General features: G+C 41.7%; 1 protein-coding gene across 1 annotated transcript; it reads left to right on the top strand.

Annotated features, from left to right (window-relative positions):
- The first annotated feature begins 3,691 nt into the window (after window positions 1–3,691).
- LOC132819971 (placenta-specific gene 8 protein-like) lies at window positions 3,692–17,123 on the top strand. The gene is made up of 5 exons (XM_060831913.1): window positions 3,692–4,031; window positions 8,759–8,907; window positions 11,679–11,803; window positions 15,129–15,258; window positions 16,700–17,123. Exons 2-4 carry the CDS (start codon window positions 8,796–8,798, stop codon window positions 15,216–15,218), a joined length of 327 nt encoding a protein of 108 aa, XP_060687896.1. The 5' UTR covers window positions 3,692–4,031; window positions 8,759–8,795; the 3' UTR covers window positions 15,219–15,258; window positions 16,700–17,123.
- Window positions 17,124–21,172: the final 4,049 nt, after the last annotated feature.

Genomic DNA, 21,172 nt, shown 5'->3' with positions numbered 1-21,172 from the left:
CGAACCAAATGCATTCATGTTGTGCTCCTACATAAGGGATTGTGCCTATCAACATTGTAATATTGGCCCTAACATAATTTGGAGGAGCAGCCTTTTAGCTGTTCTGTCGTGTAAATCCCACATAAAAACTAGAATTGTTCTGCGGGCACTTGGATGTTATCAAGACAGCGCAGATGAAAAACTGGACTCAAAACATGAACTCTGCTTTCTCTGCACAGATGCTGCCAGACCTGCTGAGTTTCTCCAAAAGTTTCTGTTTCGTTTGAGGATCTCCTGCTTCTGAAGTTCTTTGTTTTATTAAAGCTTCATAGTGAAGTTGAATGAGAGGTAAATTTTGTGCACACTATCAGATGTCTTTGACAAAAATAGACATTGCTGCAAAATCTCAGCAGGTCTGGCAGCATCTGAGGAAAGAAATCAAAGTTAATGTTTTGGGTCCAGTGACCATTCTTCCAAACTGATGATAGCTAGGAAACTGCCTGTAATCGCCAGTATTTGTTATTTTCAGTAGCTGAGGAAAATATGGATTTTATGTAGAAGGTAGGTGGATATAGAGCCCAAAGATAGAAAAAAACAGTTGGACAAAAGAACGAGTAAAGATTAGCCTCGAGAGGTAAGCTGCTATTGGGGCCTATCGGTAGCTGACAATGGGCTGTGTGCGGTAGCAGCCGATGTGATGACAAGCTGAAAATGTGTTGCTGGAAAAGCGCAGCAGGTTAAGCAGCATCCAAGGAACAGGAGAGTCGACGTTTAGGGCATGAGCCCTTCTTCAGGAATGAGGAAAGTGTGTCCAGCAGGCTAAGATAAAAGGTAGGGATGAGGGACTTAGGGGAGGGGCGTTGGAAATGCGATAGGTGGAAGGAGGTCAAGGTGAGGGTGATAGGCCGGAGTGGGGGTGGGGAGCAGAGAGGTCAGGAAGAAGATTGCAGGTTAGGAAGGCGGTGCTGAGTTCGAGGGATTTGACTGAGACAAATCCCCCATCATGACATCCAGTCCCTGTACACCTCCATCCCTCATCACGAAGGACTCAAGCCCTTCGCTTCTACCTTTCCCGCCGTACCAACCAGTGCCCTTCCACTGACACCCTCCTTCGACTGACTGAACTGGTCCTCACCCTGAACAACTTCTCTTTCCAATCCTCCCACTTCCTCCAAACCAAAGGAGTAGCCATGGGCACCCGCATGGGCCCCAGCTATGCCTGTCTCTTCATAGGATATGTGGAACAGTCCATCTTCCGCAGTTACTCTGGCACCACCCCCCACCTTTTCCTCCGCTACATCGATGACTGTATCGGCACTGTCTCATACTCCCACGAGGAGGTTGAACAGTTCATCCACTTTACCAACACCTTCCACCCCGACCTCAAATTTCCCTGACCGTCTCAGACTCCTCCCTCCCCTTCCTAGACCTTTCCATTTCTATCTCGGGAGACCGAATCAACACGGGCATTTACTATAAACCGACCGACTCCCACAGCTACCTGGACTACACCTCCTCCCACCCTGCCCCCTGTAAAAACTCCATCCCATATTCCCAATTCCTTTGTTTCCGCCGCATCTGCTCCCAGGAGGACCAGTTCCAATACCGTACAGCCCAGATGGCCTTCTTCTTCAAAGACCGCAATTTCCCCCCAGACGTGATCGACGATGCCCTCCACCGCATCTCCTCCACTTCCCGTTCCTCCGCCCTTGAACCCCGCCCCTCCAATCGCCACCAGGACAGAATCCCACTGGTCCTCGCCCACCACCCCACCAACCTCCACATACATCTTATCATCCGTCGTCATTTCCGCCACCTCCAAACGGACCCCACCACCAGAGATATATTTTCCTCCCCTCCCCTATCAGCGTTCCAAAAAGACCACTCCCTCCGTGACTCCCTCGTCAGGTCCACACCCCCACCAACCCAACCTCCACTCCCGGCACCTTCCCCTGCAACTGCAAGAAATGCAAAACTTGCGCCCACACCTCTCCCCTTACTTCCCTCTAAGGGATCCTTCCATATCAGCCACAAATTCACCTGCACCTCCCCACACATCATTTACTGCATCCGCTGCGCCCGATGTGGCCTCCTCTACATTGGGGAGACAGGCCGCCTACTTGCGGAACGTTTCAGAGAACACCTCTGGGACACCCGAACCAACCAACCCAACCACCCCGTGGCTCAACACTTCAACTCCCCCTCCCACTCCACCAAGGACATGCAGGTCCTTGGACTCCTCCATCGCCAGACCATGGCAACACGACGGCTGGAGGAAGAGCGCATCATGTTCCGCCTGGGAACCCTCCAACCACAAGGGATGAACTTAGATTTCTCCAGTTTCCTCATTTTCCCTCCCCCCATCTTGTCTCTGTCAAATCCCTCAAACTCAGCACCACCTTCCTAACCTGCAATCTTCTTCCTGACCTCTCCGCCCCCACCCCACTCCGGCCTATCACCCTCACCTTGACCTCCTTCCACCTATCGCATTTCCAATGCCCCTCCCCCAAGTCCCTCCGCCCTACCTTTTTATCTTAGCCTGCTGGACACACTTTCCTCATTCCTGAAGAAGGGCTTATGCCCCAAACGTCGACTCTCCTGTTCCTTGGATGCTGCCTGACCTACTGCGCTTTTCCAGCAACACATTTTCAGCTCTGATCTCCAGCATCTGCAGTCCTCACTTTCTCCATGTGATGACAAGGCCTAGACTGTGGGGGAGGGCGGGGGGGAGGGGATTGGGAAAAGCATAGGGAACGGTTCTAAAGCCCGAAAGTTGTTGAACTCAAGATTTAGTCCAGAAGGTTGCAGGGTTTCAAGCCGAAAATGAAATGTTCTTCCAGCTTGCTCTGAATTTTGCTGGAGCACAGAAGCAAGCCTAAAGCAGACATACTGGCCAGGGAACAAGATGGTGTGTTGAAGCAGCAGGCAGCTGGAAGCTCAGGGTCTTTTCTGCAGACAGAACATAGGTGGTCAGTGAAGCAGTCACCCCGTCTATGCTTCATTTCCCCAATGTAGAGGGGACCACATTGTGAGTAGCGAATACACTAGACTAGATTGAGGAAAGTGCAGATAAAGTGCTCCCTCACCTGGAAGGTGAGTTTGGACCCATGGATACTGAGGAGGGAGGAAGAAAATGGACAGGCGTTACACCTTCTGTGATTGCCGGGGAGGGCAGCATGGGGTTTGGAGCGAAGGAGGAATTGACAAGGGTGTCCCAGAGGGAATGGTCCTTGTGTGAAGAAACTGGTCTTTTTCCAGCAGAGAACCCTGAGACCGTCCTGATGAGGGATAGATGGGTAAAGGGATTGCACGTCCATGGTAAAGGGGAGGTAGCTGGAGCCCACAAACTGGAAATTCTGAAATTGATATAAAGCATTAGAGGAATTGTGGATGTAAGTGGGAGGGGACTGGACAAGGTGAGAAAAATATCCAGTCAGAGTAGTAAGAGATGAGTTCTGTGGGGCAGTAGCAGTCAGAAATGATAGGTCTGCCTGGGCAATCTTGTTTGTGAATTTTTGAAGACTTTTGTGCTCAACTGTAGCATCAGAGATCTAGGATCTCCAAGAGGAACTGACTGACCTATCCTCTTGATTTTCGGTAAAATTGTGGAAGTTTTTTCAGTTGTGAAAACCACTTCCCTCAGTTCACCCGTATACATTTGCAGGTTACGGGCAAGAAAAGAGGGAGGAGCAAGAATCTCTGTGGGAGTGAGAGAAAGAAGCCGGGCTAAGGAGGAAAGTTGGGCCTCATTTTCCTCATTCTTCACTGCCATAGTTCCAGTAGAATCTCAGCAAGAAATCTAGACCCATTTGTTGTTGCGTTGTATCGTGTTAGAAGACGTACAACACTTTAAAAGCACCTAAATACATGTGAAAAACTCGGCTGCATCGTCCTGATTACTTCTCACTGAGCAATCATTAACAAAGCAACTTGGCACTGGGCCATCGTTCTGTTTACTAAGTCTATATAAAGCTGCAGATAGAGAGTAAAGTTGATTTTGCAACATTGTGGAGGGGAGAGCAACTCCAGGAGCCAATTCTTTCCTGAAAGTGGTGAGTAATGTTTATGTGCCTGCAAATAAAAATTAAACGAGATCCAGATTTTTGAAGCAAGGTGCAACTGACATTATGTGGAATGTATTGAATATTTGCTTCCATAATAAATGTGCCTCACATATTAAAAGGAACAGTTTGAAATGGGATGAATTTAAATCTGCTTCAACTCTTCTGGATTTCAATTTTTCTGATTTCTTAAAAATGTGTACAGACAGCCTTGAGATTTATGAGCTCTGGCAATCCAAAAGATTAGTAGCTGAGTGAAGGATTAACTTGATCTTGGAGATTCAAAGAGAGTTTTATAACTTGATCTGTTCCAAACAATGTGCCCTCTTTACAATCAGAACTCAAAGCTTAACAGTGTGTTATGTTGGCATTTGTGTAAATTATTTGGGTGTGAATACAGGAGATATGGTTCATATAGTTGCAGATGACACCAATATTGGAGGTATAGTGGTCAGCCAAGAAGGTTACCTCACAGTAAAATGGGATCTTGATCAGATGGGCTGATGGCCAAGGAGTGGCAGATGGAGTTTAGATAAGTGTGAGGTGTTGCATTTTAGTAGGGCAAATTTATTTCGCTGCTCGTTGGATGCTGCCTGAACTGCTGTGCTCTTCCAGCACCACTGATCCAGAATCTGGTTTCCAGCATCTGCAGTCATTGTTTTTACCAAATTAGGGCAGGACTGATACACTTAATGGGAAAGTCCTGGACAGTGTTGCCAAACAAAGAGACATTGGGGGTGCACATTCCTTGTAAGTGGATTTGTGGGTGAAGAAGGCATTTGGCATGGTTGTTTTATTCAGCAGTGCACTTTTGGAACATTGTGTGCAATTCTGGTCTCCCTGCTGTAGAAAGATGTTGTGAAACTTGGAAGGATGCAAAAAACAAATTATGAGGATATTGCCAGGGTTGGAAGGTTTGAGCTATAGAGAGAGGCTGAGGGGTGACCTTCTAGATGTTTATAAAATCATGAGGGACATGAATAGGGTGAATAGCCAAGGTCTTTTTCCCAGGATAGGGGAATCCAAAACCAGAGGGCACATGTTTAAAGTGAGAGGGGAAAGATTTTAAAAGGGGCAACTTTTTAATGCAGAGGGTGGTGTATATATGGAATGAGATATCTGAGGAGGTGGTGGAGGCTGGTACAATACAACATTTGAGAAGCATCTGGATGGGCACATAAATAGGAGAGGTTTAGAAGGATATGGACTAAATGCTGGCAAATGGGACTAGTTTAGTTTAGAATATCTGGTCAGCATGGAGGACTTGGACTGAAGGATCTGTTTCCTGTACAACGCTATGATCCTATAACTCTTTTATATCATTCACCTTTGGTCCAGATGTATTTACTAATCCGCACCTTTCCAAATACATGTAAATCCTGTCCCTCAGAATTCCATCCAACAACTTACCCACCACTGATGTTCGGCTCAATGGTCTATAGTTCCCTGGCTTTTCCTTAACACCTTTCTTAAATAGTGGCACCCCGTTAGCCAACCTCCAGTCTTCCAGCACCTCACCTGTGGCTATTGATTATACAAATATCTCAGCAAGGGGGCCCAGGCTTTTTTACCCTAGCTTCTGAAAAAAGTCTGGAGTACACCTGATTAGATCCCAGGGATTTATCCACCTCCAAGCATTTTAAGATGTCCAGCATCTCTCCCTCGGTATTATGGAGGCTTTTCAAGATATCGCTATTTATTTGTCCATGTTCTCTAGTTTCCATATTCTTCTCCACAGTAAATACTGATGCGAAATACCTGTTTTGTATCTCATTCATCTCCTGTGGCACAGCATATATACAATTGTATAGATCTCTAAGGGGCATGTTCTCTCCCTCGTTACTCTTTTGTCCTGAATGTATTTGTAGAATCCCTTTGGATTCTCCTTAGCCCTATTTGCCAAACCTGCAGTCAGCTTCAATTAAAGGGTCGAGAAAAGGGGTGGCACAGTGGTTAGCACTGCTACCTCACAGCGCCAGAGACCTGGGTTCAATTCCTGCCTCAGGCGACTGACTGTGTGGAGTTTGCACGTTCTCCCCGTGTCTGCGTGGGTTTCCTCCGGGTGCTCCGGTTTCCTCCCACAGAACAAAGATGTGCGGGTCAGGTGAATTGGCCACGCTAAATTGCCTGTAGTGTTAGGTAAGGGATAAGTGTAGGGGTGGGTTGCGCTTCGGTAGGTCGGTGTGGACTTGTTGGGCCAAAGGGCCTGTTTCCACCCTGTAAGTAATCTAATATATCTCATGGCCCCCTTTTGCTCTCCTGTACTTACTGTACATGACAATAAAGCTTTAATCAAATAAATACTGTCTCTGGACTCTCATTATCTCATTTTTAAAGGCTTCCCACTTTTCAACTATCCCTTTACCTTGGAATAGCCTCTCCCAACCAACTTTTGATCGTTCTTGCCCAATACCAGCAACATGGCCTTACTCCAATTTAGAACTTTAACTTTTCCATAACTATTTTAAAACTGGCCCTAAAGTGATTCCCCCACTGACCCCTCAGTCACTTACCCTGCCTTATTTCCCAAGAGAAGGTCAGGTTTTTCTCCTTATCTAGTAGGTACATCCAATGCCCAGAGGAAATATGGGAACAGGCCATTTAATGAGTCGATCCTGTTCTGTTCTGGAAATTAAATCATAGTCTGTAACCCAGTTTCATCTACCCTACTTTCCCTCTCATGTCTTAATAACTTCTGTTAACAGAAAATTGTTATCAAAAGTAAATTTAGTCATTTAGTTAACATCAGTTGCAAAGTTCAGAGTTACACTTTTGTGTGTGAGAGCTTTTTCATAATTTCAGTACTTTTTGGGACAATTTCTTACCACTGTTCTAGAGATAACCAGGGGACAGACTATTCTAGGTCTGGTAATGTACAATAAAATAGGATTAACAGGGTTAAAAATTGAGGTTAGAAGTAGAATGGTAAAGTTGGTGTGGCAAAATTTTAAGGATATATTTAATAATTGTCAGCAAGAATTCATCACAATGACAAAGAAAGGCTCTTCACAAAGGGTGGATCCTTCATGGTTAAATAAGGAAGGCAAGGTTAGTATTAAATTGAAAGAAACACAGTACAAATCTGCAAAGATCAATAATAGGTCAGAGGATTGGACAGACTTTAAGAGCCAGCAAAGACAATAAAGAAGCAGAAAGCAAAATATGAAATAAAGCTAACTGACAATATAAAAATAGATAGTAAAAGTTCTTACACGCTTTTGAGCAAGATAAAAGTCCCTAAAATTATTATTGGTCCTCTTGGGAGTAAATCTGGGGAATTGATCATGGAAAACAAAGCTCTGACAGAGGCTTTTGTGTTGAAGTTAAAAACCTTCCCAGAAATAATTGAAAATCAAGATGTGACTGAGAGGAACAGACATAAAGCATTCACCATCACCTGGGAAAAGATACTCAGAATCTATTGGATCTAAAGTCTGACATGTTGTCAGGAGCAAAGGGACTGTAATCAAGAGTGTTCAAAGATGTTTAGATTAGATTACTTACAGTGTGGAAACAGGCCCTTCGGCCCAACAAGTCCACACCGACCCGCCAATAGATAGTTGATGCATTGGTTATAGTCTTTCAAAATTCCTCAGAATTTGGTAGGAACCCAGTGGATTGAAAAATAACAAATATAACACCTTTATTAAAGAAAGGTGGAAACCAGAAATTAGGTTACCATAAGCCTAACTTCTGTCGTAAGGAGGGCATATATCAGCATCAACGTCATGGACCCAGCCTACTCTTTGCCTTTTACTCATCAGGGATTCCCAAAACCAAGAAATCCTGGCCTCAGTGTGTGAAAAGTATATATTCCCTTTAAAGTAAGTGCAGCAGATGCCAAAATCTCATCAACCAACTCACCTCCAGAGAGCAAATTGGCCATTCACCCTCTGACTTGTCATGTTTCATTGGCTGTTAGTTTTAATTTTGACGGGGAATGGAACCTGATTTTCTTGAATTTCATTTCTTTTTGTTGCTGAAGGTAGTTGTTCTGAAAGGGTTGGTGTTAGACATTACTTTGGCATCCGTCCAATCAGATACTCTTACACCGTGTTGTGTGGGGAATCGGGGAGGCTAACTACAAATCCCGAAAGGGTCAGTCATGATATCTATTGCTATCACGCAAGAAACTTCACCTCACTGTTACGACGAGTGCCTCCTCTTATCAAGACTCACTGAGGGTTTACACCCTTCCACTTATTAAATAGGCTTTAGGTTCACAAAGAATTGATAGCAGCAGTGTCTCCCACCCACAATTTGACAGTGATGGCACAGCAATGAATGACATAGTTAGATTTAATTCTTGCAATGGCATGAATTTCCTGAATCAAGCCAGTACAATGCTCCAATCTCTCCAGCCAAAGGTCCTCTTGGTTCACAATGCCATAACCTTTTCCCTCCACCACCAAAGTCGGAAAGTATTTTCCAGGTAATTGCTGCAGTTGAGCTTGTGGCTCCACTTGTTAAGTTTGTGACGATTAGCTATTTATTGCCTGGAACTGGGAATCACATCTTCTAGCAGTCTCTAACACGTTGACCTGGCAGCTGCAGAGTCCCTCAAGTCCAAAGTTCTTTTTTAAGAAGAGTCAAGATGATAAACTTGAAATAATTAATGAGTGGGCTGGCAGGTGGTATTTGGTTTTGAAGAATACAAGACGTCTACAACTGTGGTCAGAATTCATGTCTCAATAAAAAATACTCTTTATTCTCTCAAGATATTATTCGTTGTGAAACGAAAATCAATAATTCAAAATGGCACGGTTTGGAGGGACTCCAATGGTTATAATGACCCAGCCTGCTGCTGCTGCATTGAAAAGGGAATGGAACTCTGGACTGCTGAGCTGTTGTGATGATGTGGGAATTTGTAAGAAAATCTTTATTTGTCTACTGTATAAGGTTTTGGAATCTGTGCTAAAGTTATATTGATATGATCTTTATGCTCTTTAGTTAATTTAGTTTGCAATTATAACTTTAATAGCTTTAAAGGTCTTATGGCGCATCTGAGGTTATAAAGCACACAATACAAATGCATTGTTAAATATTATTTTCTTTGCCTTTTGCTTCTATTCATGTGACAATGGCTGCTTTGCACACAAAATCACAAAATTGTTACAACTCAAAACAAGGTAATTTAGCGAATCATTTCTGAATGATCAATTCACCTCGGTACCATTTGCCCCCTTCTCCCTGTAATTCTATACGTTCTCCTTCTCAGGTAACAGTCTGATTTCCTTGGGCTAACTTCAGTTAAACTGGTCTCCACCACATTCTCAGGCAGTGCATTCCAGATCTTTACCACTCACTGCGTGGAAAATATGTGGCCTCGTGTCACTTCTGCCTCTTTTACTATTTAATTTAAATTTATTCTCTGTCCTTTCAAGAGTGGAAACAATATATAATTCTCTGCTCTGTTTCAGACCTCTCATAGAATCCCTATAGTGTGGAAGCAGACCATTTGGTCCATCAAAATCTCCAAAGAGCATCCCACCCAGACCCATCCCCTACCCTATCCCTTTATTTCCCCTGGCTAACCCACCTAGCCTGCGCATCCCTAGACACTATGGGCAGTTTAGCATGGCCAATCCACCTAGCCTGCATATCTTTGAACAGAAGGAGGAAACCAGAGCACCTGGAGGAAACCACACAGACACGGGGAAAATTTACAAACTCTACACAGACAGTCACCCAAGGGTGGAATTGAACCCGAGTCCCTGGCACTGTGAGTCAGCAGTGCTAAGCTTTCAGATTAGACGTTAAGCCAAGGCCTCCCATAAATGATTCCAGGTACAATTCAAATAACAAGCGATTTACCCAAATGTCCTGGCTAATATTTAACCCTCAACAACATAAAAACAGTCATCTGATCATTGACTTGTTGCTGTTTGTGAAACCTTGCTGTTTTCCATGTTGCAAGTCATTACAATACAAAAGCATTAATTGTTCTGGAATGTCCCAAAGTTATGGTATAAGGGTATACTGAATGAAATCTTATCACTTCTACTTCTCGCGACCCCTCCAGAGTTGCCAATATCCAATTGTGGGGAGCTACAGTTTCCTCCAATCAAATACTGAGAAGACTGAACCAATTCTTTCTGCTGTGATCACAAATCCCATTCCCTAGCCACCTTGTACTGAATTTTTGTCACCATATTCTTGCCATTAATTTTTTTTTTAGATATCTTTAGGGCGGCACGGTGGCATAGTGGATAGCACTGCTGCCTCACAGCACCAGAGACCCGGGTTCAATTCCTGACTCAGGCGACTGACTGTGTGGAGTTTGCACATTCTCCCCGTGTCTGCGTGGGTTTCCTCCAGGTGCTCTGGTTTCCTCCCACCGTCACAAAGATGTGCAGGTCAGGTGAATTGGCCATGCTAAATTGCCCATAGTGTTAGGTAAAGGGGTAAAAGTATGGGTGGGTTGCGCTTCGGCGGGTCGGTGTGGACTTGTTGGGCCGAAGGGCCTGTTTCCACACTGTAAGTAATCTAATCTAATTTTAAAAAAAACCTGTTCAGGGATGTTATGACAGAGGGAAGAGATTTCCTAAAATGAAACAGCGTTTTGTTTTGTTTAGTCTGTGAGCACAAACTTAAAATTCAGGGTGGAGGGACATCCTGTCAACAGAACTCAGCCTTGCAGCAGGATCCACACCATCACCTTAACCTCAGGCCCACTTTTGTTTTAACACGCCAACCAGCAATGTCCACACCCTGTGAATGAATAAAATAAAAACACCAGGGCGGCCCATTGCTAACTCCATAACATCGTTTGTCTCTGCTTATTCCAAGCTAGAGTCTATGCTTAAACCCTTAGCCTTGCTTTTGTTACCTTCCAACTTGACAAATCTAGTGCTTTCCTGGTCAGACTTCCTCCCTCCATTAACTGGAGCTAATTTTAAACTCTACTCAGGGCTCTTAGTTTAACCTGCACCAAGCCTTACTTAATCATTAATGCGATGTTTACTGATTTACTGAATTCTGGTCCTCATATTCAAATATTTTTATGATCTCTGTCCTCATATTCAAATTCAGCCTTACAATCCTCAACGAACACTGCAGTGCATTCATTCTGGGCTCCATTTGTGGGCATCCTGAACTTCATTCTCTGCAGGACTGATTATATCCCTATGAAAATCTTTGTGATGCTTTTCCCCATTAAGGTTGTAAAATAAATGCAGTTGTTTGAAAATATTTAATACTACCAATGTAAAAGAAATTCTACTTGTATTTGAAAGAAACATGCTCATATTTGTTAAGGAAAGATGCAAATTGTCCAAGACAGGAATTTTACTGAAGTAGGCAAATAGAATTGCTACTGTTGCTTAAACTCATTCTGGTAAGACTGTTCTTAGATGAAAAGCAAACCAATGATAACATTGGAAATTGGAAATTAGGTTGGGAAGTCCTAGAAATGAACAATGAAAGCTAGACATCTGGCAAGGTTCATGACCTAAGATTGAATAAAGTTTGTTAAGTATTGTGGATGTTTAATAAGCATCAGCAGAAAATGTACCACTTTTGAGTAAGAACTTCCTCAAATTTGTGCTTTGAAGCATGATCTTTATGCATTAACTTCTCTGTTTGCTCGTGAGAATTTGTGATGTATTTCTATTTTATACATCCTCCCATTATTTCTAGGTTGCTGTGGTACATTCTGTCTACCTTGTCTAGGCTGTCAAGTTGCAGGGAATATGGGTGAATGTTGTCTCTGCGGCACCTCCATGGCGATGAGAACTCTCGTCAGAACAACATATAACATTTCGGTAAGTAAGTCAGATTTTAAGAACATATGAAAGGGTAAAATATTAAAAATGCCTGCAATATTTTTAAAACAAAAAGTCTATTATGGACTCTACATTTCCCATTTGATCTCCTGAGGAAAAGTTCTGAACTAATGTTAGAATTATAGAGTCATAGTATAAAGTCATAGAGCTGTACAGCACAGAAACAGACTTATCGGTCCAATTCATCCATGCCAACCAGATATCCTAAATAACTCTAGTCCCATTTACCAGCACTTGGCATGTGTCCCTCCAAAGTCTTTCTATTCATATACCCATCAAGATGCCATTTAAATGCTGTAATTGTACCAGCCTCCATTGCTTCCTCTGGTCCTCTGACAGCTCATTCCATCCATGCACCACCCTCTGTGTGAAAAGGTTGCCCCTTAGGTCCCTATTAAATCTTTCTCTTCTCACCCTAAACCTATGCCCTCTCGTTCTGGACTTGCCCAACCCAGGGAAAAGACCTTGGCTATGGACGCTCTCCATGCCCCTCATACTTTGATAAGTTTTTATAAGGTCACCCCTCAGCCTTTGATGCTGCAGGGAAAACAGCTCCAGCCTATTCAGCCACTCCCTATAGCTCAAACCCTCCGACCCTGGCAACATTCATATAAAAACATTCTGAACCCTTTCAAATTTCACAACATCCTTCCTATAACAGGGAGACCCAAATTGCATGCAGTATTCCAAAAGTGGCCTAACAAATGTCCTATACAGACTCAACATGATCTCTCAACTCCTATAATCAATGCACTGCCAATAAAGGCAATCATATCAAACGCCGCCTTCACTATCTTGTTTACGACATTGAATCTCAGATATAAATAAGCAAATCTCCATTCATGTACCATTAAATCCTGAATGGCTGAGTTCCAGATACCGTTCTTATCACAGCCTCCCAGTCCCCTATAGGAATAAAACAGGAACCACTTGTTTTATGAAAATTTGATCCTGGTAGTCTTTGCCTATCCCTATCATTAGCGATCTTCTCCTCAACAGACATTTATTGAGATCCTATTTGAAGAAGTATTCCACAAATATATTTGTTAGAAGATGATTCTTCATTTTTTGCCACTTCAGCTGGAAAATGTATCTTCTAGTTTTTCGTCTTGCTTGAACTTAGTCATCCCATTTCAAACCTGAGCCCTTTGGCTTCACATTGGCAGAATTATTTAAATAGCCTATTCATTGTGGCTGTAAAGGGCAATGCTGAGGTCACTTTTGGAATCTTGTGTGCAATTCTAGTCTCCTTCCTATCGGAAACTTGAAAAGGTTCAGAAAAGATTTATAAGGATGTTACCATGGTTGCAGGATTGGAGCTATAGGGAGAGGCTGAATAGGCTGGAGCTGTTTTCCCTGCAGCATCAGAGGCTGAGAGGCGACCTTATAAAAGCTTATCATAGTATAAGGGGCATGGATAGAGTAAATAGACAAGGTTCTTTTCATACGGTCAGCATGGACGAGTTGGACTGAAGGGTTTGTTCCTATGCTGTACATCTCTATGACTCTGTGACTCTATTTAGGGAGCTCTTCAGTCTTCTAGAAACTTGAACCATGGCCCCTTCTCATCTTTATTTTTCAATGCAAACCATCTTAGTTCCGCACATTTTATACAACATTCCAACCTCCCTATTCTCCTTTGTTGTCCAGCTGAGTAGGTCTGTAATCACATAGCTCCACTCTTAACTATTGAATCATAGCCAGAGTACCCCCAGCAACAGCTTCTCTTAAACATGTTATTAGCTCTCAATTTCTCCAAGGATCTGTCCTTGATCCTGTTCTATTCCCAATCAACCATGCTGCCCCTTTGTGTCCATTCTAACATATGACCAATTTCCCAAATATACATTCAGCTACCTCTCTTTACATCTTGTTTCAACCTCTCTGCTGACTCTCCATTATCAGAACCAGTTTGAAAAGGCTGAAATTTCTTCCAGTTAATTCAGTTAGCTAGAGGGTTGCATAGAATGGTTTCAACATGTCGGATTTAATCCCTGTATCAGCTTGGGTTAGTTCTGCCTTGCTAGATGTGGCTAGGTGCCCCTTAAGCTATATGAGGAATTGACACTTTCTATTGGAAGGAGATATCCAAATGACCCTTGACTAATTAGCAAACATCAGGGTGAACTTGCAAATTAACGTTCCGTAGGCACCATTCAACTCCTCCCTCGTCACTGTGACAGGCTGAACTACACAGTTCACAAACTTAGCATCCTTTCTGATTATGAATTTTCAACTTCACACACTCCTGTCCTGCTACAAGAACGTTAATTTCTGCCTCCTTAATGATGTGTATTTTATCTCTGCCTTAACTTATCTGTCACTGTCTTATCTAGATGTCTTGGCCAGCCTCTCATCTTCCAACCTCAATAAACTTAACTTTGTCCAAAGTCTAATTACCAATACTCTAACTGTTATTTCATCCCATTTACCTATTGCATCACCACTTCAGCCTCATGGCCCCGCCCCATTTCCATTGATCTGTATGAGCTCCAAGTCTATCAGAGTGTTGATTCCTGGACCCACTCTAATAGTTGGATATTTCCTTGCTGTGTTAATAATGGGACCATTCCAGAGTATGTACAGCAACTCTGCAGCCAGTACATTCAGGTGCAAACCAAAGTCAACACCCTCTGGGCACGGCTTTTTTTGTTCCTATGCCTTACTGAAATTTGATATTAATATTTCCATAAGATTATCTCTTCAGCTCTCGATGCTTTATTATTTTAAAATAATTTTATCATTTTTGTACAGTTCAGTAAAACTAACAAAAGCCAGAAGTGATTATTTCAAATAAAAGAGGTTCATCAATACAAGCACCTTAAAGTAAAATTTGAAGAATAGCAGACAGCATAGCACCTGCCCTTTGCCTTGAAACAAAACTTAAACAAATAATCCATTGTCAATATTTTTCCAAGCTCATCTGTCCGAGGCTATAATAAATCTTTTATCACTTACAATTCTATAGATAAGCATCTCACAAAATGGCTGCCTGTTTGCTTTTCTAAGAACAGGCATCCATTATGTGGAGAACTTTGCTGTGAGGTAACAAGGTGTTATATAAATGTAGATACTTCTCTTGCATTATAATGAAAGGGTTAATTATTCTATTTTGGGAGTTGTAAAAAGTAACACAGTCAACAAGCCTTCCTCTCAGACCATGTAATAATATTGAAGGCAAGAAGAGGATTGACAACAAAATAAAGATTACAGAAATGTATAAGCATAAATAAAAGTAGTTATGCATACCTAGGGAAGTGAGTATGTTAGTGTGTACTTATTATAATTTTTTATTGTTTTGCAGGGATCCCTTTGCAAAGATTTCTGTGCAACTGCATTTTGCCTCCCATGCTCTGTTTGCCAAATTAAAAGAGAAATTAATTATGCAAGATGAGGTTGCTTAGAGGTTTTCTGGATATATGACACATTGTGTGGTAAGTAGAGGGTACCAGTTATAAACTTTCTTCATTTGGTTACTTCAGTGGGAGATATTAATGCATCAGTAATATCTCTGAGCCAGTAATCTAGAGGCTTGGACTAATGCTGTGGGAGTACGCTTTCAAGTACCACCATGACTGCTGTCGGATTTTCAATTTAATTGATGAATCTGGAATATTAAAAATAAAGCTATTCTTCGTATGAAACAATCATCAAATGCTACAAAGACCCACATGATTTCCTTTGAGGAAGGAAATCTTCCATCCTCACTCTATTTGGATTATTCATGACTTCAGACCCACTGCAACATTGTGGATTCATAATGGTCCTCCTTAAATGTAGTGCCCAGAACTGGACACAGTACTTGATGTTGATGTTGAACCAGGTTTTATAATGGCTGGCTGTTGATTTCTTCAGTTTGATACTCAATACCTATATTTATAAAGCCCAGTATTCCATATGCCTTTTTAACAACTTGCTCATTCCGCTATGCATCTTCAACAATTTAAGCACAAAAATATTGTGCCTCTTAATTCTCTAACAGTATATAAAGGGAATTGTGAAGAGAGGCAAGGAGGTGTTGAGTTTTTTTTTAGCAACAAACTACTAGCAACATTAGTCTGTGTGATAAAGGGTGCATAAAGGTGCTTTTCTGTGATAATGTAGATTATTTCATGAGACCACAGATAAAATCATCAATATGTGAAGATAGAGTAACAGAACCAAGTCTGTTTAGCTTATTCTTGCAATGTTTTAGCTTTCTAATAGAAAATGCATGTAAAACCCCTTTACTATAGTGGGCAAACATAGCGTGTGGGTGGCATGGAGGTGGGCAAACATAGCGTGTGGGTGGCATGGAGGCAGGCAAATATACCATGTGGGTGGCATGGAGGTGGGCAAACATAGCGTGTGGGTGGCATGGAGGCAGGCAAACTGGGAAGTCCCATGTTCGGCCCTTATTTTGTGATATTAGCTGATCCCAGATGGAGCATTACAGTTACCCATCATGCCTCTGGGTAAAGGAAGGGTTAAATCCTGACTGTGTATGAACTCTGCTAAAATCTGCTTCTCTGTGAACATCAGATAACGACTAGAATGAGCAACTGGACTGTCCTCTATATTGAATGGTTTATTGATACTTGCTGTTTAAGCTGATTTGTGAATATGCAGGTGTGCAATGTGCCACAGACTGCTACTGGAAGCATGAGGCATCAGCAATGACAGTAGAGTTGGAGGAGGAGAGCAACACATTTCTACTGGTTTTGGAAAGTGGAACTGAGTTAGATAATGTACTGTAATGATAATGGATGGTAGAGCAGGCTCAAAGGCCAAATGACTTACTTATGCTAATATAGCGTATGTTATTTTTCTGTGACTTTGTGTACAAAATGTTTTCTCTTGAATTCACATCTTCCACTATTTTTTCTGTCTTTACAGGCAGGTATGACCTTTATTTATCATAATTCATCTGATACAAAATGAAGACTGATGGAAAGTGCAACAGAAGAAAACAAATTGAAAATTAGCAGATACAATTTCATTAAATTTTTGTGAAGCCATTGCCCTGTGATCTGAAGTTTTTTGCCGGAGTAATACAACACTTAAGATTGCCAATGATGTTCAAATTGAATGATATACAGGTCAAAAGGGGAGATTATTTTGATTATTTTTACTTTTGGTGAAGCGAGCTGTTCCATCAATGTTATAAAAGGAAACAGACGAGCCAAAACCAGAATGATCCAAATTGGATAAAATTCAAATGGTAGTGAACGTACCCAGGAAAACTCAGACTTCAAATGTAGAATTCACCTCTTTGTGGCAGTTTCTAAATCTGCAATTTTCTAGCAATATTTTACAGGAATGTTCTAAATCTGAAACTTTAATAAAATGAAGATCTTTTGTTTTTGCTTTTTCATAATTTCTAACAAGTGTAAGACAAAATAAAAAGGTGATTTTGAACAATTCCGCTGACCTGAATAGTCACATTGACGTAACAGGAATGATATCACAACTCCACTGAGGGTCCCATCCCTGGGAGTACCATCTACATACCCATATTCTTTTCCTTCCAGTCTCCTCCTTCCGGGGCACCACACACACCCATAAAGCTTCCCACGGCAATATCATGGCCCTGACTAATTTTGCCGACAAGTCAGTGTCAATATAATTTAAAAAGGGCCACAATGTCCTATAAAACTGTTCTATTTTGTGGTGCCCAATATTTGTGAGGTAATCTTGGGGACGATTGAAAAGAGGCAGTAAAGGTCACCTTGCCTGGAGTATGGCACAGAGCCCAGCACAGCAGATCACTCAGACTGCCGCCATCTTGGATCTCCCTCATATCATCTTTAAATATACAACAAACCAAGCAAAGAGGTGTATTTGGTTAATTATACAATTTGGTTAATGGTAACTCCCAGGATGTAGATTGTTGGGAATTCAATGATGGCCATGCTATAGAATGTTAAGTGGTGATAGTTAGATTTTCTCTGGTTGGAGATAATGTTGTGAGAAGTGTCTTTAAGAAAGTTTTGTTCTGTCATTTCTTTTTGAAAGCAAGTTTTGTAACCTGGAACCAAGGGGTCTGCCCTGACCTGATCTAGCTTTGGTTTGTTGTAAAAGTTGGAACAATAGAAGCAGCTTGAAGAAGTGGAGTCAAACTTCCCTAGAATCAAGATTTTAGTTGTAGCTATCAGCAATTGCTGAGTCTTAAAGCTAGATGTGGAAGCTGTTATTCCTCTCTCTGTTTTAGCTAAACGGTGGGGGTTCTCTTCCTGCTGCTAGAGTTGCATGTGAGACAATCTATTTTACTGAATTTGCCTTTGCCTAAGGTGTGTTATGTTACTATATTGGAGCAGTGGCTGTTTGGTAGTTAAATAATATTGTTCAGTAAAGTCTTCCAATAGAGTTATTACAATTCTTTCTTTTGTTTCTATTTTAATTATAGTATAAGAAGAAAACGTGTTTTACTTCAAGCCTGGTACTTTGACCAATCAAATCGCATCTAGAACACAACACTTTACACTTGCCTTTAAAAATAAGGAAAAGTTGGGGTCTATGCTGTCTTCTTAATATATTATACTTTGAAGGGGTTTGGTCTGGTCCATATCAATAGCCACTGTCTGGCAACTGTGTGGCTGCATGTTACTTGCCATGTGTCAATCCAAGACTACGTATTGTCTAGGTTTTGCTGCATGGGGCATGGACTGCTTCATTATCTGAGGAGTTACAAGTGCTGCTGAACGTTGTACAATCATCAGCGAATATCCCCATTTCTAACCTTACTATAAAAAGGTCAGTGATGAATTAGCAGAAGATGGTTAGGTCTGGGACATTACCAGAGGAATTCCTATAGAGATGTCCTGAAGTTGAGATGGCTGATACAGCATTTACATCGATTTATGAATAAAGGTAATGAGTAACCACTCATCAGGAAATTGATTTTAAATAACCAGAAACCACTTTCCACAACCATTTCTTTCTTATATTGTCAAATTTAAGAAATACATATATTACAAAGAGCAGAACAGTGGCTCAGTGTTTAGCGCTGCTGCGCCAGCGACCCAGGTTAGATTCCAGCCTTGGGCGATTGCCTGTGTGCAGTTTGCACATTCTCTCTGTGTGTGCGTGGGTTTCTCCCGGTGCTCCGGTTTCCTCCCACAGTCCAAAGATGTGCAGGTCAGGTGAATTGGCCAAGCTAAATCGCCCATAGTGTTCAGGCGTGCGTAGGCTAAGTGAGTTTAGTCAGGGATAAATGTAGAGTAACGGGGTGTGGGTTTGGGTGGGATACTCTTCGGCGGGTTAGTGTGGACTTGTTGCGCAGAAGAGCCTGTTTGCATACTGGAGGGATTCTGTTCTATAAAAGAAAGGTTTTCTGAAGTGCCTATTGTGCCTCTGTACCTATTTAACATGTTTTGAGCTTGCAAATGAATGAATCAGCAGAAACTAGCCAATGTGGTAAATTCAATCTGTTGGCATTCAAACTAGTATTTAAACTTATAGAAAACAATCGCAGTATTACCTTAGATGTAATTTGTGCTTGAAATTCTTCAAACATTTGCATTGGTTTGACAAATTTCAATTGTACAAAAAAAACCACAGGAAATTCCAGGCCTATAGGTTTTAGAAACACAAGGGACTAGACTGGAACAATGAATCTGAACAATGAATCAGAACTGATCAACAATCTGATGGTAAGGAAGCACCTTACAAGTAGTAACTAATAATATTGTAAGTTTGAGAGTGTGGAGAGAGTGTCGCGATGGAAGATTTCAAATTAAGTATAGTAAAATTTGAACATACAAGAAATGAATTGAACAGAACTTTACATAGAGGGCGGTGGGTGTCTGGAATGTATTGCAAGCAGAGGTGGTAGAGGCAAACATGGTAGATTCATTTAAGATGTTTCTGGACAGATGTATGAATAGGTGGGCAGCAGAGGGATACAGATGCTAAGGAATAGGGTGACAGGTTTAGACAGTAGATTGTGATTGACTCAGGCTTGGAGGGCCGAAGGGCCTGTTCCTGGGCTGTAAATTTTCTTTGTTAATATCTGTTAACAAACATTATTGAAATCTTAGACAGTATCTTGATACTGATGATGACTATCTTCCACTCCACTCCTTAGTCCCAAGGTGATTAAACAGTCTAATATTGGATTCACACAGCCTGTACAGGTTGGCAGCTGGTGCTTGGAAGAGGTGGCCTGGTGGGATTAGAGTGGGATTACAGTGAGGACAGGGTGTTGAAGGCTATAGAGATACTCAATGCATTCCAATGATCTTTCAAAATTCTATACATTCTGGAATGACTCCTACAGATTGAAAGCTAGCAAATAGCACTCCACTATTTAAGGGGGTGAAAGAGAAATTGAGAAATTAAGATCAGTAGGCTAAATGTCAGTAATAGGGAATATTCTAGAATCTATTATAAAGGAAGAGCTAATCGGATAATTTGGTAATAATGATCTGATTAGGTATGGTCAACATAGTTTGGAAACTGTGTTTCAAAATCTTGTTTGGGCTTTTTCAAGATATTACTAACAAAATTGAGAAAGAGGAGGTTGTAGTATACTTGAATTTTCAGTAGACCTTTGATTAAGTCCCTCCCAGGAGGTCAGTTAGCAAAATTAAACGTGAGTAGACATGATGGGGTGAATGTCTTACTTCAGCTTTTATGTCTGATAATCTTAAAACACACAAGATAGGGGGTAATGTACTAGAATTAATAAATAATTGGCTGCCAAGCCCAAAACAGTGTTGAAAATGGGTCATTCTCTCATTAGCAAGCCAAGACGAGTGGGGTAACCTCAGAATCAGGACTTGGGCTCCAGCTGGTCACAGTATCTATCAATGATTTGCAGATGATACAAAGGTAAGTCTAACATCCAGGTGCAGCAAACTATTAGGAATGCTAGCCTTTATCACAAGTTTTGAGTACAGGAGAAATGAAGTCTTTCTACAGTTGAACAGAAGCTTGGTTAGACTGCACCTAGGATACAGCAGTTTTGGTCTCTTTACCTCAGTAAAGATATTATTGCCGTGGAGAGTACAAGAAAAGTTTACTAGACTTGTTCCCGGGAAACACGAACTGGCCTGTGAAGCGAGATTGGGCAAACTAGCCCTTTATTCTCAAGTGTTCTGATAAATGAGAAGGTTTTTCATTGAAACGTACAAATTACTTCAAGCTCTACTCAGAGTAGATGCTGGAAACATGATTCCTCAGTTGGAGAGTGTAGAACCAGAAAGCAGGTCTACATTTAGGACTGAGATGAGCTGTTGGAGGGTTGTGATTCCTTTGAATTTGTTTCGCATTAAACATTTTTTGAACTTATGTGCCACATGATGTAATTTGACTTGTGTTATCAGCATTGCTATTGCTGCCAATTCAATTTCTAACAGATTGTCACAT

The sequence above is a fragment of the Hemiscyllium ocellatum genome, chromosome 1 (genome assembly GCF_020745735.1).
Source record: "Hemiscyllium ocellatum isolate sHemOce1 chromosome 1, sHemOce1.pat.X.cur, whole genome shotgun sequence".
Classification (NCBI taxonomy): Eukaryota; Metazoa; Chordata; class Chondrichthyes; order Orectolobiformes; family Hemiscylliidae; genus Hemiscyllium; species Hemiscyllium ocellatum.
This window is presented reverse-complemented; position numbering and strand designations above follow the sequence as displayed.

Bases quoted from the DNA above. Each gene is read 5' to 3' on its own strand.
- LOC132819971 (XM_060831913.1), top strand. From the start codon at position 8,796: ATGGCACGGTTTGGAGGGACTCCAATGGTTATAATGACCCAGCCTGCT. The intron at 8,908-11,678 runs GTAAGAAAATCT...CATTATTTCTAG, and splicing joins TTGTGATGATGTGGGAATTT to GTTGCTGTGGTACATTCTGT. The intron at 11,804-15,128 runs GTAAGTAAGTCA...ATTGTTTTGCAG, and splicing joins GAACAACATATAACATTTCG to GGATCCCTTTGCAAAGATTT.